This window comes from Stegodyphus dumicola, chromosome 10 (assembly GCF_044657685.1).
Source record: "Stegodyphus dumicola isolate Sdum_Otavi_A_Nest chromosome 10, ASM4465768v1".
NCBI lineage: Eukaryota > Metazoa > Arthropoda > Arachnida > Araneae > Eresidae > Stegodyphus > Stegodyphus dumicola.
The window spans coordinates 175,942,746-175,964,146 of NC_140777.1; the positions used below are offsets into that span (position 1 = coordinate 175,942,746).

General features: G+C 34.1%; 1 protein-coding gene across 4 annotated transcripts in view; it reads right to left on the bottom strand.

The window, feature by feature from the left end:
* Window positions 1–21,401, bottom strand: part of LOC118187004 (uncharacterized) — a 114,397-nt gene that overhangs the window by 19,797 nt on the left and 73,199 nt on the right. For 3 of the 4 annotated variants that reach the window (XM_085825903.1, XM_035357181.2, XM_035357180.2), the window contains exons 2-5: window positions 15,985–16,173; window positions 9,831–9,917; window positions 9,662–9,737; window positions 1,534–1,660 (exon numbers count right to left, since the gene is read on the bottom strand). In XM_085825903.1, the coding sequence (XP_085682029.1) occupies window positions 1,534–1,660; window positions 9,662–9,737; window positions 9,831–9,917; window positions 15,985–16,173 (479 nt within the window). The remainder of the gene's footprint in view (window positions 1–1,533; window positions 1,661–9,661; window positions 9,738–9,830; window positions 9,918–15,984; window positions 16,174–21,401) is intronic. The other variant, XM_085825904.1, reaches the window with a different exon arrangement.

Genomic DNA, 21,401 nt, shown 5'->3' on the forward strand with positions numbered 1-21,401 from the left:
CATATGATATACACCAGTTATTAAGCCACTTTTGAAATGCTACCAGTCACAAACTTGTGATGCAAAATAAAATCACGAAAGAAAACATTTTTTTCTCATCCATTATTTTTCTCTTGATTTTCTTACTTTTCTGCATACTTTAATTAAATCAGTATCATCTAGAAATTAAAAAGATAAACAAAGGCATCTGTAATATCTGTAAATTAAGAAGATAAATCTCTATTAGCCTACACCTTTTACAAGAGCACCTGAATATGATGGTGTACCTTATTTTCCTTCAACAAATCTTTCTTGAATTGATGAACAAAGTAACTAGCAGCTGCCTACTACGAAATGCGGCTCTAATAAGATGAAATGCCAAATCATTTCCGCTTTCAGGTTATTAGTTTTTGCCACATTTTCTGGTTTCTGATTGATCTCACTATAGTCTATAATTTTAAGGAACTTCAATTCATTTTCTGCCATTCAAATTGCTTCGTAACCATGGGAATGACAAACACAGCAGAAAGTTTGAATCACCTAATTTTGTCTCCCTACACTATTTCTGTTTAGTGTGTTTTGCTTTTTGGAAAGAGTATGAATGAAATCTGACTTGAACTACGGTCTGAAATGCAGTAATACAAATAAGTGCTCTAAGGTGATGATGATGGGCACAATTGCAAATAGGGCGAGTTGGCAGTGACCTTGAAGTTCCCATTTTATAGAAACAGACAAAAGATCTATCTCCTTTTGAATTTCTTTTTACAGAAATATGTTAAATACACAATGTATAAGATTCTTGTTAATGAGAAATTAGTCATCAGATTTAAAATCAATGCAGCAGACCTCCAAGAAATGTCTGGGTGTTTCAGAACATAAGGACATTTTTGAGTTGATGATGCAAAGCAAACATAAAAAATGACAGAAGTCCTTTTGAGTAACTTTTATAATTGTAATTAATGTCATTTGCATATTTTGTATACAATTTTGATTTTACTTCATGATATCAAGCATTTGTAGATTTCTTTTTTTTTTTTTACTTAAGTGTTTGTTTTGGTGCATCATATCATCCCATAAAGTTAGCTCCATTAATTAATTTTAAATAGTTTTAAAACATCCTGTAATAGACTACATAGAAGATATTATTTATAATGTTATCACAGTTATAACATTTTTTATAATGTAGCAAATTTAGACATTCAGTTAATGGGAGAAATTAAAAAAAAAAAAAAAAAAAAAACTGCTGCATTTTAGACACAGAATGAAACAAACATACAAACTCGTATTTTTAATTATAACCTTCTAAATATGAATCCCATCTTAATTATTTATTTAATTGATGCAAAGTACACAGGATATTCATTTTGTATCACATATATAATCTCATTATATGCAAGTTAATAAATCATCCACTTAATATACAAAAATATATTTCAAATTTTACCAATAAGAATTCAGAATAGTAATAAAAATACACATAAACAGGACTGCATAAAATAATTGTTCACAGTATAATAAAGTGTGCTAGCATAAATTAAAAAGTTTAAGGCTTACTTCTTTTCCTTCTTTAAGTGGAACGGATTGAGAACGAGTAAGAATTGACTGACAAATGTCACTTTTGATTCCCACTGCCCGAGTAGACACTTGATTTGTTTTTGATCCCAAAAATACAACAGAATCACTAGAAAAAGAAAAATAAATAACAATAATAATAATGATAAATAAAAATAAGCAATTATAATGATGATAAATATGCAAGTCCAAAGTAATAAAAATTTAAAAAGAAAATCTAAATAATTTATAACATGACTATTTCCTCCACATTTGCAAGATACGAGTAAAAAAAATTGGTAGTGTTTTCAGCATGCGATTTACTGCTTTAAATTAGCTGTTTATTTCCTAGATGGTTCCACTAATGCTATTTTTAAACTCAAACATGGAATAAAACGGCGGAGAAAAGAAATGATCAAAACAACAACCAATTTTAGTCCCATCATCTTGTTGCGTGCGCACGGGTTCGTTACGAAATAAATGCACAAGTCCGATGAAAAATGGACAAAATTTTATTATTATCACAATAAAAATGATTAAATGTCCTCAAATAATCGTGCAGTATCACAATATACCACAGTAGTTATCTTCTAACTATTCAAACGTTCAATAGAACTTAACTCAAAACAGCTAAAGAAAGCTAATCTGCGAATTCGCTACAATCAACAAGAGCAGTTTTCTAAACAACAACAAACTGAGTAACTACAACAAACTGAGAGGTTTTCCTCCTTTTATAAGATTTTAAAATCGCGAGCGGGAATTTTCTAGTACTTTCTCGAAATCAAAAAGAGATATTTATTAAATGTCACATGCACGCGCTCCAGCATTTTCAAATTTCCGGCTTAGCTTTCTTTTAAAATTCGTCACGTGCTGCACTGCGCGGGAAATAAAACCATTAAATTTATAATTGAACTAACATTAGCTTTTTAAATACCAAATTCGTAACACTGCCCCCTTCCCAAGGACTGCACATCCCGGGAAGTACAATCCCTGGACAGGAAGACAAACTTACAACTGTGGCATAAATGCAATAATAAGCATTACATTACAGTAATAAACAACATGAACAATAAATGCAATAAATAAAACAAATCAAATACAAATCATATACAAAATACAAATCAAATACTAAATACACATTTAGAAACAAAAAGGACCATGGTCTTACATTATTTACAATTATTTACATTACGTACTATGGCCATAGCAATGAGATAACCTGTCGTAATGAATGACTTTAGGTTTATTTAGAGTTCCAACGGATCTGAACCACGACTTTATTCAGCCTTGTTTAGGACTGTGTGGTGACTATCCCAAGGTGACTGTAATTTAGGCCTGACTCCTTTTTGTCAAATCGGGTTCCACAACCACACCTTGTCTCCTTTGTTGGATCTATGTTCAGTAGCTCTCGTGTTGTACCTGGACTTCACTTTCTCCGTCAGCAAGTTCACCCGCTTTCGTGCGGAACGGTGCATCACTTCAAAACGGGCCTTGACATCTTGGATGTGTTCCTCAGGCGATGAAGGCGCATCCGTATGGCGATCAAACAGGCGGTCACAAGGCAGACGAAGGCCTCGACCGAAGAGCATCTGTGATGGAGAATAGCTGGTAGTCTGGTGTTTCTCTCCGACCCTAGTATGATTGCTGCAGCTTTCTGAGTAGGGTCTTTCACATGAGACGTTTGCGTTTCCAAGCGATGATCCCTTTTGAAGATGGATCGTCATGTCCTCAGACACTGAGAACAGTTTATTGCTTTTGAAGTCTAAGGAAAAATTATATTTCCTTAAAATGTCCAATCCGAGTATACATGGATCTGTAATATCCTCCCCGTATGCCGCGTGATGGTAGGCGGCACTTCCAAACGTGATGTTCAGGTTTAACTTCCCAACTATGTCGATCTTATCACCAGACACAGTCTGAAGGGTAACACAGGAGGGCATCCAAATAAGTTTATCTTTAAACTGTTCAGCTAAATCTTTTCTAATGATGGTAACTTTAGCTCCTGTGTCAATGATCATATTGCAAGGAACTCCATCGATATGCCTGTTGATGGATAGTCTGTTACTGTTGCCCCTCATTGTAGAAATCTTGAGCGCTTTAAAATAAGGTTTTTCATTATCTGGCAACCTCCGTTCCTTAATATGGTCATTAATTTGTTTCCTGCATCGTTGCTGAGACCCTGGGGTGTTCTGAAATTCTTTCGAACGTGGCCTTCAGCTCCACAGTTCCATCTTGCCAGTCCTTTTCCTTCCCGTGGCATTTAATTGTCTGTTTAAATTGTATGCCTTATTTTCCATGCTCTGGGGTGTTCTGCAGTTCCTTCATAGGTGACCTTCAACACCGCAATTCCAGTACTTTAGGGTCGGTTTCTTTTCACCACTATTCCGTCTTAAAGCATTCACTGGTCTTGTCAACTCATCCGTTTTATTATCCGTGACCTGGGGTGTTTTGCAATGCCGTCGTAGGTGACCTTCAGAAACACATCTCCAATACTTTACAGCCACTTTGTTCTCACTGCTACTTCGTATCAAAGCATTGACTTGTCTGGATAAATCATCTAAACAAGTCATCAATTGATCCACTGGCTCGTGGACTCGCACAGCTCTGACTGGGTAGCGATCTCTACGAGTTGCTTGATGGGCTGCCTCGACTTTTACGGCGTACAACAGAGCGCTTTTTATGTCCTTCACATCTGCTATTCGCAGAGCTTTCTGTATTTCAGTATCCCAGATGCCATCGATGAAGTACTACAGAGACAGGATTTCTCTCGTTTCTTTTGGGCACTCCGAAAAGGTAAGGTGGGACAGCCTTTCAACATCTGTGGCGAGTTCCTGGAGTGATTCGGTGGGCTTCTGTTGACAGGATTTTAATTGAAGCCTGCTGTAGTCTTTTAAACATTTCTCACCAAAGCGCAGCTCCAATGCGCCGGATAGAGCTTCGAAGTCAAGTCTTTGGTTTTCGGGAAGCGTCTGCTTGATATCCGCTGTGTCTGCTCTCAGACAAGCAGCGAGATGACAGGCCTTAGCTTGGGAATCCCATCCATTCACATCCGCTACTGTAGAAAATTGGGTCTTATACACTTGCCAGGATGTCTTCCCATCATATGTGGATAGCTTCAGAAATGGACGAGCAGGCATCGGTAAGAATTTAAAATCATCACTCCTGCTCCCTACCGTCGCTACGAATTTCTTTAAAGTATCCATTTCTTTGGCAACTGCAGAAACTCTCTCATCAATTTGTGGTTCGATTTGTTGTTTAACGGAACAAACTCTTTCTTCTAATTCTTCTTTGACTGAATCAACTCTGTAACCTATTTGTTGTTCCACGGCCGAAACTCTGTCTTCTATTTGATCTTTGACAGAAGAAACGTTTTCTTCAATTTGTCCAACTTTAATTTCGACCGCATCTATTCTGCCTTCCATAGCCTCAAATTTCTTTTCTATTATGCAGGTAATTTCTCTTTTCATTTTGTCCTGACCTGCTTTCATCTCGTCTTTAACGGATTTCATCTCTTCCTTAACAGATTCCTGCCCAATTTCATTTCTTCCTTAACGGATTCCTGGGCCCAATTTCATTTCTTCCTTAACGGATTCCTGGCCTAATTTCATTTCCTCTTTAATTTCTTCTTTAAACGAGACAAAGGTTGATATTAATTGCCTTAATTGCTCTTCCATCGCTCTTGTTATTAGCATTCAAATCCCACTCCAAAAATTGTTGCGTGCGTACGGGTTCGTTACGAAATGAATGCACAAGTCCGATGAAAAATGGACAAAAGTTTATTATTATCACAATAAAAATGATTAAATGTCCTCAAATAATCGTGCAGTATCACAATATACCACAGTAATTATCTTCTAACTACTCAAACATTCAACAGAACTTAACTCAAAACAGCTAAAGAAAGCTAATCTGCGAATTCGCTACAATTAACAAGAGCAGTTTTCTAAACAACAACAAACTGAGTAACTACAACAAACTGAGAGGTTTTCCTCCTTTTATAAGATTTTAAAATCGCGGGCGAGAATTTTCTAGTACTTTCTCGAAATCAAAAATAGATATTTATTAAATGTCACATGCACGCGCTCTTGCATTTTCAAATTTCTGGCTTAGCTTTCTTTTAATATTCATCACGCGCTGCAATGCGCGGGAAATAAAACCATTTAATTTATAACTGAACTAACATTAGCTTTTTAAATACTAAATTCGTAACAATCTAAAAGGTAAATAAGTAACTAAAAGTGGTAGACTGCATACATCATCACCAAGAATTCAGCTCTTGCATATATTACATGCTTTTCACATCAAATAAAATCAGGGATATTTCAAGATTTATAACTGAAATTTTTAAAAACTACTTCTATGTATTATGGTTACTTCCAGAATTTTCGATTAAAACATCAGCACCTTTACAGTTCTTTCAAATTTACTTTTAATTACTTTAGCCAGAGAGTTTTTGAATCAGTCTGTTTATAGATAGGTAAGATAGTACACGCTCTGCTATCTGAAAAGCTCAAGGAATGCTGGATAAATAAAAATTCTAGATGACTAAGTGTATAAGAAATGTAACTTGATAAAAAAGCCAAATGAATGGAAAAAAGGAATGTCTGGTCTAAAATTATATAAAAAAAAAATCATTTAATTTTTTAATATCAAAAGCCTAAATTTAAAATTATGCAAGATTCTGAAGGAAGAACAAGTACATTTCAAATTTAAAAGTAAACATATTTCATAAACATTAGACATGTAAAAGTTAAAACATATTTTAGACACATAAAAAGTTAAAACAAATTATATGATTATGAACTCCAGTTGACTAGCATAAATCATTTTGGAGAAATTTAAAGCAACGGATATTTTTAAAATTTTGCTGTATTCCCATTAAATCTTACTGTTTGGCAACAGTCTGTCTATGTGCTTCACAAGTTTCTCATTTGCTTACTTTTGTCTGCTGATGGTGGGGGGGGGGGAGTTTTTCCGAAATTCTAAAACATTTAAGCTTTCTAATTAGTTGAATGCTGGATAAACAAGCTTTTACCATACATATCTCTATCTTTAATGTTTCATTATTATTTTTGTGTCAAATATTCTCACCATTATAAAAAGTATACTGTAAAACACAAATCTTTCTCTTAATGTTTCCATCAACCTCACTGTTCACACTAAAGTCATATTCTGCTTAGAATATCAGGTCACAGCTACATTATTTATGCTATATTATTTAACTATGATTCTAAAGTCTATTATTTCTAAACTTATCTGAGCCTCTAAACAGTCAATGAAAAGTTATTTAATTTATTTGTGTAAAAAATTCATGATTTGAAAAAGAACTGCTGAATTTATTATGCAAAATTAGAAAAATTGAATTAAGTCTAGATTTCTAATGGTAGCAAGAGTTTACAAAAATTAAAATTAAGTTTATACTGAGTGATCACGAAACTGAACCCATTTACTTACAGCACTGTTTGGATAAACTTGATTAGACACTTTTTTCTATCAGACTTTCTAGCTACTTTCAACTGCGCATCAAAAGAAACATTTCTGGAAATCTTCATTTCCAGGAAATCAAACTGGTTGATGAGTCAACCAGTTTTATGCAGAAGTCAACCTTAGAAGTATATTCTCTCCTTTTTCTTTTATGGTGAAACAGAGTTACAGGCAAAACATTTTCTCTAGCCTCATAAAATGCTAGATACATATATGTAATACACACCTGAGCCCAACTGTTTTGACTAGAAACCTACTGTTCAAATCAATGCAGAAAGAAATTTTCAGTTGGAAAAATTTCTTATTGCATATGTGAAAAGGCTACAAGTAAATAAAAATAAAATAATAAGCAGCAAGAACAGCTTAAGTACAAGTTGAGGAACAAATGTGAAGTTATAAAAATGTCATTCAAATATTAGGGCGAGTCAAATGAAAGTGAGCCAACCCCTCCTCAGCAAGAATGGCTCGGTCCATCATCTGCGGTGCATGCGCGTAGCACAGAGACAGCCTTCATTTACGAAAGTGGCGCAAAAGTGTGAGGTTAAAGTTCTTTAAGGCGCTCTTACACTGGGTTGAAGACAGTAGCGTGACATAATGGACACTCCAAAAGAGGAACAGCGTGGTGTGGTCAGGTTTTTGACAGCTGAAGGTGTTTCCCAACATGAAATCAGTCGCCGTATGACTGCTGTGTACGGTGAACATTGCATCGCATTGGCCACTGTGAAGCGTTGGAGCAAACGGTTCAGAGAAGGACGTGAAAGTTGCAAAGACGATCCAAGACCGGGCCAAAGCCACCTTGCAATCACCCCCGACACAATTGAACAGGTTGATGAGCTGATTAGACAAGAACGGAGGATAAGCATCGATGAACTGGCAGAGAGTGTGAACATCAGTCACGGTTCGGTTCACACCATAATTCATGATCATCTCAGTTATCGGCTTTTGTGTGCTCAATGGATGCCCAAGATTTTGAACGACCACCAGAAGACGGAAAGGTTCGGCGCTGCTTTGACTCATCTCATCCGGTATCACAATGAGGGTAACGACTTCTTGTCTGCAATCGTGACCGGAGACAAATCATGGTGCCACCACTACAAACCTGAAACACGCCGGCAAAGCTTACAGTGGAAACATTTGAATTCACCACCCCCGAAGAAAGCAAAGGCTGTCATTTCCTCGGGAAAGGTGCTATTGACTTTTTTTTCGATCGTCAGGGGCCATTACTGATTGAATTTGCTAAACGTGGAGAGACTATCAATAGTTCGCGATATTGTGCAACGCTGGATCGGCTGCGTGTCGCAATCAAGAACAAACGACCTGGAAGATTGACGAATGGTGTGATCTTGCTACACGACAATGCTCGTCCCCACGTCGCTGATGTGGTTAAAACACAACTGGCAAAGTTCAAGTGGTACACGCTGCAACATCCTCCATACATCCCAGATTTGTCGCCATGCGACTTTCACATTTTCGGGAAACTGAAAAAACATCTCATGGGTACCAAATTCGTGTCGGACGATGCCGTGAAGGAGTCGGTTACAGACTTTTTGAATCGACAGCCCAAGGAGTTTTATGAGACGGGGATCACACGGCTCATTTGTCAATGGGATAAATGTCTCAATGTTCATGGAGACTACCTTTAAATAAAGTACTCTGTTTGTCATATATTCGCATTGGCTCACTTTCACTTGACTCACCCTTATAATTAGTATGTCATGCCGAAACAGAAGCATGCATTATTCCACAATCGTGCATTTTTCTGTTTTGGCAGAGTGTCAGTTAAGACAATAGTTAGTGAATTTAAATACATTATTGTTCAGATAGAAAAATAACCTTATTATTCATTTATAAAAAAATTGATTATTTCAAGACTTGAAGAAAAATGGTTTTCACCTGAAGACTGCAGAATAATTTATCCATCTTTAAGTTAAAAAATTATGATATAACTCTATATATATCCTTCAAAATATTAAATAACTAATATAAGAAAATAATGCCAACTTAAACAAAATTTATTTTATTTGGTTACTTTTACATATAATCACTGGCAGTGCACAAGAATTCAGTTACCCAGAATATAACTAACAAACAAATAGCATAATTTGCAAAGAAATGTCTAAAGAGATATTAGAATTAAAGTACATACAACTAGGACAAACACAATAAAATGTGGACTACTGTGCAAGACGTATGTTTTTTAATGTCTATTCCACATACTCATGCATTTAGCTATAAATATTTTGCTAATTATATATAAGGAAATACATGTTCCAACATACAGTCTCTTGTACATTATTATGGGTAGGGGTATTCAAAAATAAAATGGTATTCATGTAAACTGTTTTACTTATTCAAAATAAATGGGTAGGGAAAAAAAAAAAAAATGAAATTTTAAAAGTAATTTGAATAAATAAGAGAAGATATTTAATTTTCTTTTTTAATAGAAAAGTTTTCTCCTTTCAACATCAAAACTATACTAATAAAATGTTTGTAGAAATTCGTTACACCTTTTCCAAATAAATATATATTTATCTAAATTGGAGGGGGGAAGCTGAATAATATGGCAATAATATTTAACATATAAACATGCATAAACCACTGTAATGCATACTTGTTCTAACTGCCAAAAATATAAACAGGTTCAAACCTTTGAAGTATTGTCCCATTTCCTTGCTTTAATGTGCTTTCATCTGGGGTTGAATTATCCAGACCTAAATGAGAAACTGAGATGTTTCAACAATTTTAGCAAAATTGAAAACTAAATAAATTATGTATCTAAAACACTGCTAAAAAAGAAAACTAACATAGTAACTTACAGTAAGCTTTGTTAGGTCTTCCTCTTAATTTACAACAGTGCCAAATTACAACTGCAGTTAAAATTATCAAGATTAGTCCAGCTGCACCTAAAAATAAAATTTATGGTTCTAATTAAAATGATCAAAATTGTGTAGCAGTTGGCACAAAATGCTCATTCAGTTATTTATATAACAAGATTTTAAGTATATTATCAAAAATTAGAGGATTAAAGGAAATAATATGAATAAAAAATACTTCTTTTTTGTTCAGATTAATATTATCCAATGAATAAATATTTATACATTTTATTAATCACTTTAATCACAGCAGGTGTTACACAGTTAAGTAAAATAAAAATATAAAAATAAACTTGGGCACACACTGGCAGGGTTGGCTGCTTTCTTCCACAGTGGAAACAACAAGCCATAAAAATAGGTTTCTCATTATTTTATTTACATTTTTTATATTTATATTATTACTTATGCAATATTGTTATATTAAAATAAATACACATATTTTCTTATATGTATGCAATAAACTTTCATGTAGTACTTGGCCCTCAAGCAAAGCGCTAAACTGAAAAGTAATGTTTTTATATAAATGGGAAGTTAATAAATTTGAGACTGGCTTTTGGTGAGAGAGGCCAACTGGCAGGTTATGGTATGTTTAAAAAATCAGTAATTTTTTTTTTTCTAATTACTACGGTGATTGTACATAATGAACATTTGTTCATTTTACAAGAGCTATGAAATAATGTGAATAAATCAAAAAAGTTTAATCAGATGTCATCAATTGTGCAGAAAAGACCACTCGCCTGTTACATCATAATTAACCAGGGCTGGATTAATCAGTTAAGTTTCTTGTGGAACAATGGAAAAATACTACCACAAACGATCAGCATAAAAAAACAATGGGAAATAAAAAAAAAAAAATACTGGATTCATTAGATTACAATAAAGCACAGTATAGTTATCTGGAAAGGGATTTGAGCCTAAGTCATCTGAAAATGTTTATACTGTTATCCACTTAGCTGCTAATGCATACACAGAGATATTTGCTCCCATAAGTATTTAATAATATTACACTACCAAAGTAGTTACCATTTCTCACCAAGAACTAGTTTGATAATTCATAAAAATATTGTTACGAAATGCCTAGCTGCGGTAAGATAGCTTATCAAAGATGGGGATGATTCCATATTCCATATGGCTATGAGAACAGGAGGTGGCCACGATGTGCACCCAATGAACCTTCCGGTTGTGGACACTTAGCCAACAACCTCTTAGCTGATAGCAGTTAGCCGACAGGAGACATTTAGCTGACAGGACATTTAACCAATAAGGACATTAAGCCGACACGGATGTTTAGGAGACAGGACAATTAGCCGACATGGGCATTTGGCTGACAGGGCATTTAACCGACAACTCATTAAACCAACAAGACGTTTAGCTGACAATGCATATAAATAGACAAAAAACATGTGACAATATATCAGTAAAATTTGTTCATATTTATCTGGGGGAAAAAATATGCTGTTTCCAGTGTGCCTAATGAGCTAATAATTTTATGAACAAGTACCATATTTGTGACCTAATTTAACCTTGCAAAAACAATGGATTTTAAAATTAGACACAGAATCGGCCTTATTTTGGCATAGATTTTGAAATCAATTTGAAGAGTGATCAGACACAGGTGGGAAATATTTCAGAAGTGGGAAAGAAAGTTTCAGCATTCGAAAGAGTTATGTATAAAGAATGAGTGAAGCAAAGCGAAAACAAATGTAACCTACATTGGATTTCTTTGGATTCTTTTTCAGTAACAAAAAATTTTCTTCTTTAATAAATGATGACAGATTATGTTACACTTGTTGCTTTGTTGAAATCATTTCTTTAAATATAAAATTGTTTTGCTCTTCTGACTGCTGAAAATTTCTATCCCACTTGTTTAAGAATAAGTTCACAAAAACAAAGCGTTAGCGGACTGTATTTATTTCACTTATTTATTTTACATAACACTTTGAAATCGAAGGAATGCCATCCTCATGACGACACAGCATTGATACATGCATCACTCAAAGCACTGTAGCAATAATAAAAAATAGAACACATAACTCACATACTTTGGAAAGTTCGTTACCGTAGCAACCACAATTGAATCATCAGGCAGTAGCGCCATCTACTGTTGTAAAGACACACTAGAATTCGTTTGGTAACAAAAAAATACTAAGCACCACTCCTGAAACACAAAGATCGAACGCATAAGTTGCTGAACACTGGTAGTTCTGTCTGGCATTCAAATGGCATTGTCTGGCTGCATGAGTGCTTTCATGGTTTTACCCTTGAATAACATGTATATAAGTCAGTTTCTTCTGAGAAGTTCTCCCTGAAGGCATCCCTTCCTTTGTCACAATCAGATAAACCAAACCAAAATATGGAGCCCTATGTCTATTTATTCTCGAAATTGATTTCAAAATCTACCTCAAAATAAAGTTGCTTTTCTGTTTAATTTCAAAATACAGAGTTTCTTTAACATTAAGTAAAAAAATACGGTATTTATCTATAAGCCTTCTTGTTGGGTACCCTGGAAACAGCCTTTTTACTTCCCTGTACGAAGTGAGAAGGAAGTATTGCAATAGCGAAAAATTTCGGGTATCATATTTCAATGAAAATATCCATTTTGACCGCTATCGAATGCAATTTAACGATGTTTTTGCGTGACATTGTGTACTTAAGGACAGAATAAAGGACTCTTTTCTCCCAAATGAATTATAAAACTGATTTAAAATGGATTCAGAAGAGACATTTTCATGGCCTCTGTATGTACATATGTATATATCTTGCATAACTCAAAAACGAACAGTTTCAGAACATTGCAATTTTGTATGCCGGACTGCTATAACATGTAGATGTGCACCTCCCTTTTTGTTTGCAATTAGTCACACCAAAAGTATATAAATATATGTATATATATATCCACTCTGTTACTCGGCTCAGTGAGCTCAGTTTTCTTTATGCTTATATGTTTGTAAACTGTGCATTTTTTGCTTTAAAAATGATTGAATTATGCTGTTCTTATCTTCTGAATGCATAAACCAAAAACTTCCAGATATGGCCATATTGAGAAACAATTTTTTTTTGCAGCTAATTCACACCATATCTTTCTGTAGATAAGATATTTTTCAATCATAGTTAAATACAGTAATTTCCATGTACATGGGTTTAAAAGTACGACGTCCTCTTAGGCAACTAAGAGTGGATGAAGAGCATTTGGCAAGAGGAAGGCTTAAGTGAAAAAAGTAGGAGCTCAGAGGAAGAAAAGAGAGAATCAAAAGTTTCAGTTTTGAGATAGAAAAAGTTTTGGTTTACAATTAGGCAAGAAGTATCTGCATTAGGATTGCATGATTCCTTTCAATTATGCTGTTTAGACGTATAGCGCCATTTTTAAGATAGAGAGATGAAGTCCCCAAATTAAATAAACAATAAAAGACATTATAGCCAATTAAAATTAGAAGTTTGCTTTCTTATATTTTTTTTAACACATTCCCACCTTCAAAGAGAAAACAGAGTGATAGAGAAGCCTTTCTGAGAGGAAAAGCATTAGAGCAGTAAAATATGAGAGATATAATTTTTAAAATAAAAAACATAAAATTAGCTTTTGAACAATTAAAAAGATTACAAGTCGTAAAATTTTGAATTCAATAATATTTTAATCACTATATTCTTTTAAAATAATTGCACATTTTTAGAGTCCTATTAAGATGAGTCCTATCTGTAAAAAGTTCCTGTTTCTGGGACATTCACATCACAGTTTTGTTACTTCAGGGAAGGATTTCCAAAAATTTTTACACACAGTATCACAATTATAAAAATTTTATATACCCATTAATTATTATGAATAATCATAGATCTTAAAATTTTACACCATACTACTAATTTTCATATTTATAAGTAATATTTTATCATTCGTAATAGCATGCTTGAAATTATGGTTTTAACTTTTATGATTACATTTTACAATTTTCTTATTTTACACAAATCTCAAGACCCACAGATTTCTCGTAGTACACACATATCCAGTTATTTAGGCATAGCCACTTTAACAAACTCATGTACTAAATTTTCATGAGTGGTTAAGGACTGCTTTGGCAGTTACTTATAAAGGTCTCCGTTTCTTGTTTCCTTTTGAACTATACATTCCATTTACAAAAAAAAAAAAAAAAAAAAAACTCCATTATATGAAGAAATAAAAATTAAATATAGTGGGAGCCTTCAAAGTTTATATTATATGAGAAGGGTGAAAGGAACAATTATGCAGAAGTAAAACAGGTCTCTGTTTCTGAACCAGTACTCCCTCGACATACTTTATATTTAAAACATAATTATTGATATTTATAACATTCCTTTAGCATAATTCCAAACAAATTTGAATACATTTTACTTTTAATTAAATTCCCATATAAATTTTATTACAATTATTCAGTTTCTTAAATCTTTGGTATTTCTATATTAATTTAAACAATATTTAATATTCTCCCATTTAATAATTACTTCATTTATATTTCATATAGACATCATTCTCAAAATGATTAGAAGATTCATAAAATCCAAATTTTTAAACAAAAATCTTATTTACAAAATAATTCCAAAATTCTTATCTTGTCAACGAAATAATTCCAAAATTTTTAACATAATCTTCCCTGAATAAAATCTTAGAATACTTATACATTAAAATTTCATGCTTTCATAAAGCAGTGCGACGTTGTATTTTCAGATTTCAAAATATAACCAATTATTAAGTTATTTATAATGATGCAGCGGGAGAGAAACTCAAAAAAAAAAGTTTTTATCACGTAACATAAAAACACATTTTCTGCAATATTGTCACTTAATTTCTTCGATGGAAACAACTTTGAACATTTGGAACCGAAGAAATTAATCACGTTTTTGATATTTCACTTTCCAAATAAGAGAAGCACTTTTGAAGATGCCATTAAATCACTTTCATACTTGTTGAAAAACACATTGCCTATAACGCTGTTAAAAATAAATTTTTTCGCACCATATTTCGATGTTGCAGTGACCTTGGCCTGATTCGGAACATACAATGGCTGCTTTAAAAATAGCTGATTACCTCAAAATTAATGATTCCAGATTTGGTGTTCTCTCCCTAAATTCATCTGTTCTCCAAAATTCGAGATCCTTCTATGTTATACAACAACCTCAAATTAACCAATCATACCTTGTCTCTACAATTACATCAGACTTAGTATAAATACCTTGGCACAATAAACTACGTCATTCCATTTCTTTCCCTAAGTGCAGCTCTGCCAACCCCACGCAGCTTCGCTTCTCAGATGCCTACATCTTACATTTAAAAACAGAGTACATAGGATTTACTGTATTTCAGCAAGACTGGAAGATGGTTTTTTTATGCATGAACTAAAGATTGGGACTTCTTCAAAATTCATTCATGATGACATCATCTGTTCGTCTTTCCACTCAGCTACTGCACCTACGCATCAAAATTATTACATATAGATGTTGTCAATTAAATGTTCCGTCAGCTAAAATATCTTTTCCGTTAAATGCTCGTGTCAATTAAATGATTTGTCAGGTATATATCCCCGTCAGCTAAGTGTCCTGCCGGCTAAATGTCTATGCCGATCAGACAGAGGAGAACGTTTAGGAGTGACGCATGAACATTAATTGTAAGTGACATCTGTGAAAAATTATTTCTTTTTTTTTATTTGTCTAATTTCTGTTGTACATCATTTAGTTTTTATTATAGAATTTGTGTCAAAGATGTGGCAACAATTTAATAATTCATTAGATGATATATATTATTGTGCATTCTTTTCTGTAACGTAATTGAGATGTAATATTTTGAGAGTAGCACCTGAAAGTCGCTATAGTAAAAATATACATACTAAATTTCAAAGAATTACATTTACTCTATAATGTGTTTATGAGTATATCTATTGACGGAGTCAATTAAATTAAATTTAGGGAGCTTTCTTAAATAAATATTGTGATGATAAATATATGCAAATAATTCCTACAAACGCATGCCTACTATGCATGCAAACACTATTTGAGAAATGGTAATTCTTGCAAGTTATGCTCTATAGAATATCAGTTTCAAAAAGAAAAAGACAGAAAGCATAGAAAATCTTACCTATAGCAGCCCCAATGAGGATTGTAAGATCATTTATAGAGAATCCAAGCAGCATTCTAGGCTCAGACACTCCTGATGATACTGAGGAATTATGAGTAGTCCTATCCATGTAAGCCAACATAGTCACACTCTGTTGTAGTATTATTTCTCTATAGTCAAGTGAGCCAGATGATTCTTCATCAAGTTCACCTATAATGAAATTATCCTTCATATAAGCATCTAAGTATGAAAAGTTAAAACTCATAGAAATACACTCAAATAAACTATGTATATGTAAAACTTAAATACATATACATAGTTTATTTGAGTACAAGTCCATAATCCGGACTTGTCGGGACTTCGGTGATTCCAGATTAGGGTTTTTTTTCCGGATTATAGATCATCAATTTAAATCTGGTAAGATGGCATGCAGAAATTATACTATTAAAAATATGAAACCGTAATTTATGAAATAAAAAGCAATTATGATCTAAAGGGTATCAAATTTATATATATATATATATATATATAATTTATTTCCTAAACAGTATTGATTAATTGATTATATTATCTCCTAAGTTTAATTAAAGTAGAATTATTTTAAAAGTGTGCATCTATATTGGTAAGTTATATTTTGAAAGATGTTTTGAAGTAATTTGAAAGCAAAACGTTAATACATCTTCAAAACATCTTTCAAAATATAACTTACCAGTATGGATGCACACTTTTAAAATAATTCTACTTTAATTAAACTTAGGATATATATATATCCTAAGTTAAATATAATCCTTAAATATAATCAATTAATCAATACTGTTTAGGAAATAAATTATTATTAACTAACTTTGCAGCAATTGCGCAAGTAATAATAACTTGTATTCGCACTAAATGGATTTAAGTTCATACAACATATATATATATATATATATATAAGCTTAATATTTATTTGTTTACTTCATTAAACATTTCTTTCAATGCGTGCATGCATAAAGCATATGTGCGAAATGTATGCGCATGCGTAAAAAGTTTGTGACTTTGAGGTCCAGATTATAGATCATTCCGGATAATGGACGTCCGTCCAGATTACGGACATTGTACTGTACAAGATATGTAACATTTTATAAAACACAGCTTAAATTTATTTGATTTAAAACAATATTTAATACATTCACAGGCTGTTAGCACAATAATAAAATATTATGTATCTGTATAAAAAAAGATTTACTTTTTTAAAATCTTCATCAAATAAATTGAACACGATATATGAAGTAACCACTCAAATTATGTCGTGAAAAATACTTCAAAGAGTAAAAATACTTCTCAGTGCGTAAAAACTTCCTAAAATTAGTTATTGGCTAATTTGTGAAAGAGTATAATGTTCCATCACTTTTTCCCCAATGCACATACTTAGCAAGTGCACATGAAAATTATGAGATAGCTCTTGATATGTTAATTTTACGTTACTGAAATATTATTTGCCATGACTACAATAGCTTTTATGTTTATACACTTCCTCGAGTCCTGCTCTGCAGCCTCATCATAGCAAGGAGGGTCAATGGGAGGGATGGGTGAAGTAATCAGGAACCTAGCTCCTGGTAGGGTTACCCTATGCATAAAGCTATGCCATTATGCCTAGCTAAAAGCAAGCAGGCGAAGCTTTGGAGGAAAGTCAGAATTCTCAAGTGCTCCAGGTCTGATGGCCCACAGAAACTGTTAAGACTTCCGCTTTTATCATAAATCCAGTTTCTTCTGGTTTTAATCATACTACAGTCTCTACCCTCTAAACGATCTCTTAAAATACTTCAGTGCAGTTCCAATGGAGTAAATACTAGTGCCATGAGTGTGAAGCTGGAACAAATCCTGGATCTGGTCGTATCCACCATGTACAGATTACTGTACTAAAAGAGACAAAACTTACAAAGCTCACTCAATTGAATATTAAGGGTTTCCACATCTTTCACTGTGATAGAGAAGGAGATGGCCTGGCATTCTTAATTAGAGATGCTGCCTACCAGAGTATTGATATCTCCTCTACTGCTACGTACTCTGATCTTGAAATGCAGGCTATATTAATCTATTGGAATAAAAAGAAACTGCAAATTTTTAATATGCAACACCCTTCTAACCCAGGATGTCTGCCAGAATCATTTTTGGATTTTGGGCATGAAAATACTTCGATCATTTGTCTAGGTCATCTCAGTACTAAACACCATTTACGTGGGGTGTTCAGTTACTAATAATAGAGGTGATGATCTCTTAAAGGGAGCAGATGACAGCTCACTTTTGTTTTTGAATAATGGCTCTCATACTCATTTCGTGTTCAGCAATAATAATGCTGAAGCTCTGGATGTCTTATTTATAAGTGCTGATTTACATTCAAAATTCCAATAAACTGTCTTAAGTAACTTAACCACTGGTTTTCTTCCAATATTGATTGAGATTAAGAGTAAACAATTGATTCATATAGTGAAAAAATTTCATTATTCGTACTGATTTCGTAATGCATGAAGTGGATGCGACTTGAGATGTCGACGAAATCCCCCGGGACAAATAATATATAACGGGTGGCCATAATTAAACTGACAGTGCTCACAGTGTTCTGTAGCACAATCTATTTGTGAGAATGATGCCACATTTTGTAGGAAGATTAAACAAGACGGGGGATGAAGGATTCTGCAAAGAAACAAATTAGTTCCAAAAGTCACCACTAGGAGAATATTTGGCACTGTGTAATAGAAAATAGACAAATGAAAATTAATATGGAATAAAATTACCTTTTATTATGCACATTTTCTAATTTAGTTCAAGTGCAATATGGCAACACACTTAAAAAAGCGTAAAATCTACATAAACACCGATAAAGTCTCGTGATCTGCAATATCACATATGCTGAGCAGAAGAAGTTCTTTATTCAAATTTCATGTTACATCCATTCGCACAGTTCCAGCTGCTTGGGTTTTAAAAGGCAATGTGTTACATTTTGAATCAATCGGATTGAAAGTTTATGTGCAATGTCTCCTTCTTTAGTCAAGCGTGCGTTACTGGTCAAATTCTTTTACCTCAACCAGTGCAACGCGTCAGCCGCTTATCGTGCTTTTAGAACGCACAAAAAATGCATAAAGGTAATGCTCCTGTGTCAGTTAATGGGCTAAAAGCAATGGTTGCGACATTTGAGAAAACAGGTTCTCTGAAGGTTCCGTCAGGCAGAGTACGAAAACCTGTACCACAGGATACAATCGAAGCAGTTGCCACGGCGATTGTCGACAGAGGACCAGACAATATTGATGCCACCTCTAGCGCTCATGGAGTAGCTCGGAATATGGATATGCCTTACAGTATGGTATGGAAAATCTTACGAAAGATTATCAACTTCTATCCATACAAGATCAGCCGTGTACAGGAGTTACTGTACCCTGACCATGATAAGCGATTGACTTTTGCTCTCACCTTTCTTGCCAGGATGGAGGTGGATTATGCTTGATCGTGGAAAATGTTATGGAGAGACAAGGCCCACTTTTACCTGAATGGAACTATGAATAACCAGAACTGCCGAATTTGGGATGACAAATCACCACATGCAGTCACAGCAATTCCCTTACATTCACCAAAGGTAACTGTTTGGTGTACGTTCACAGCAGAATTTATCATAGGTTCATTCTTCTATGAGAACATTACTCCGACAGGATCGGAAACCTGTTCTGTTACCGGAGAGAAATATCGCCACATGTTGAACAGCTTTGTCATTCCGGCACTTCAGCAGAGACAATGCCTGGGGAAAATCCTTTTCATGCAATATGGAGCCCCTTCACATGTTGCTGTACGGGTGCAACAGATGCTACGACAGAAATTCACAACAGAAAGAGTCATTAGCCACTACTTTCCAACTGCATGGCTACCTCAGTCGCCTGATCTTACCCCATGCGACTTCTGGCTGTGGGGTTACCTTAAGTCCAAGGTCTATCAAGGAGTGGTTGAAGGCTACGTTGAAGGATAACATATCACGGACTGTACGGGAGGTTCCTGCAGACATGTTACTTTCTGCTGCTGTGCATATTGTGCACAGAATGCAATATGTGGTTCACCACAACAGCAGCCACATTGAACCTCATTTGAATGCAAAATAAAAGGTAATTTCCGTATTGATTTGCATTCATTAACACTCTATTTTCTATTACACAGCGCCAAATATTCCCTAGCGGTGATTTGGAACTAATTTGTTTTTTCACGGAATCCTTTGTTCCCCGTCTTGTTTAATCTTCCTACAAAATGTGGCGTCATTCTTGCAAATAGATTGCACTACAGAACACTGTGAGCACTGTCAGTTTAATTATGACCACCCGGTATAGTCAAATGCTTTTTTTATCTCAGCCCTAATGGTAAACTTAGACTGTTAGATATCTTTAATTGGTCATGGAGGAGTGGTCATCTACTACTTGACTGGAAATGAGCTATTGTTATTCTGATTAGGAAGATAGATGAAATTGTAGCTCCCCTGAGAGTTAGCACCTTGTCTCCTTGATTTGTATTCCATGTAAAATTATGGAAAAAATATTGCTAAATAGACTTAATTACTATCTTGAGTCAAATAACCTGCTTCCAAAGGAAAAATGTGATTATAGGAAAGGATATTGTACCAATGATCATATATTATATTTTTGCCAGAGTGTTAGAGATGCCCATAATTTAAGGCCTACTAAGATCCCAGTGGCTGTCTTCTTGGACTTGATCAAAGCCTTTGATAGGGTATGATATGATAAACTTATTGTAGAACCTTTTGATGAGTATGGAGTGAGAGAGAATGCCCTAACCTGGATTTCTAATTTTCTGAAAGCCACAACTGTCAGGTTAAATTTAATACAATCTGATCTGAAGACTTCTGACCTAGTCAGAGTGTATCCCAAGGCTCAATCATGGGCCCTTTGCTTTGATGTTCCTTGCTGGAATTGAAAAGGTGATATCTATGACATGTAAAGTTGACATTTTTACTATGTTGTCCTCTGGCACTTTGCTCTGGTATCAAGAACATTGAAGCTAACATTAACCTCATTCTTAAAGATGTAAGTGCTTTTGCTGCTGCACACAAGTTGACTTTCAAATCTGTGACTAGTTTATATAATAGACACATTTATAACTATCAACCTACTATTATAATGAATGGCCCAACCTTATGAAAAGAAGGCTAACTACTTGATACGCAATAGCTCATGAAATTCTCAGTAATAGACACATCCAGATTCTGTAGGTAAGATACAGCAAGGATGTCAAACTCGCGGCCCACAACAAATATTTTTGCGGCCCGGCCAATATACATAGACTCCAACCTTCAGCAAACCTTGTCAGTAGTCAACGCGCGAACGACATTTTTACAACTTTGAAAATGTGCACGTAGCGTATGTTGTAATTAACCATTCATTAATTTTAAATTAATAATTAATTGT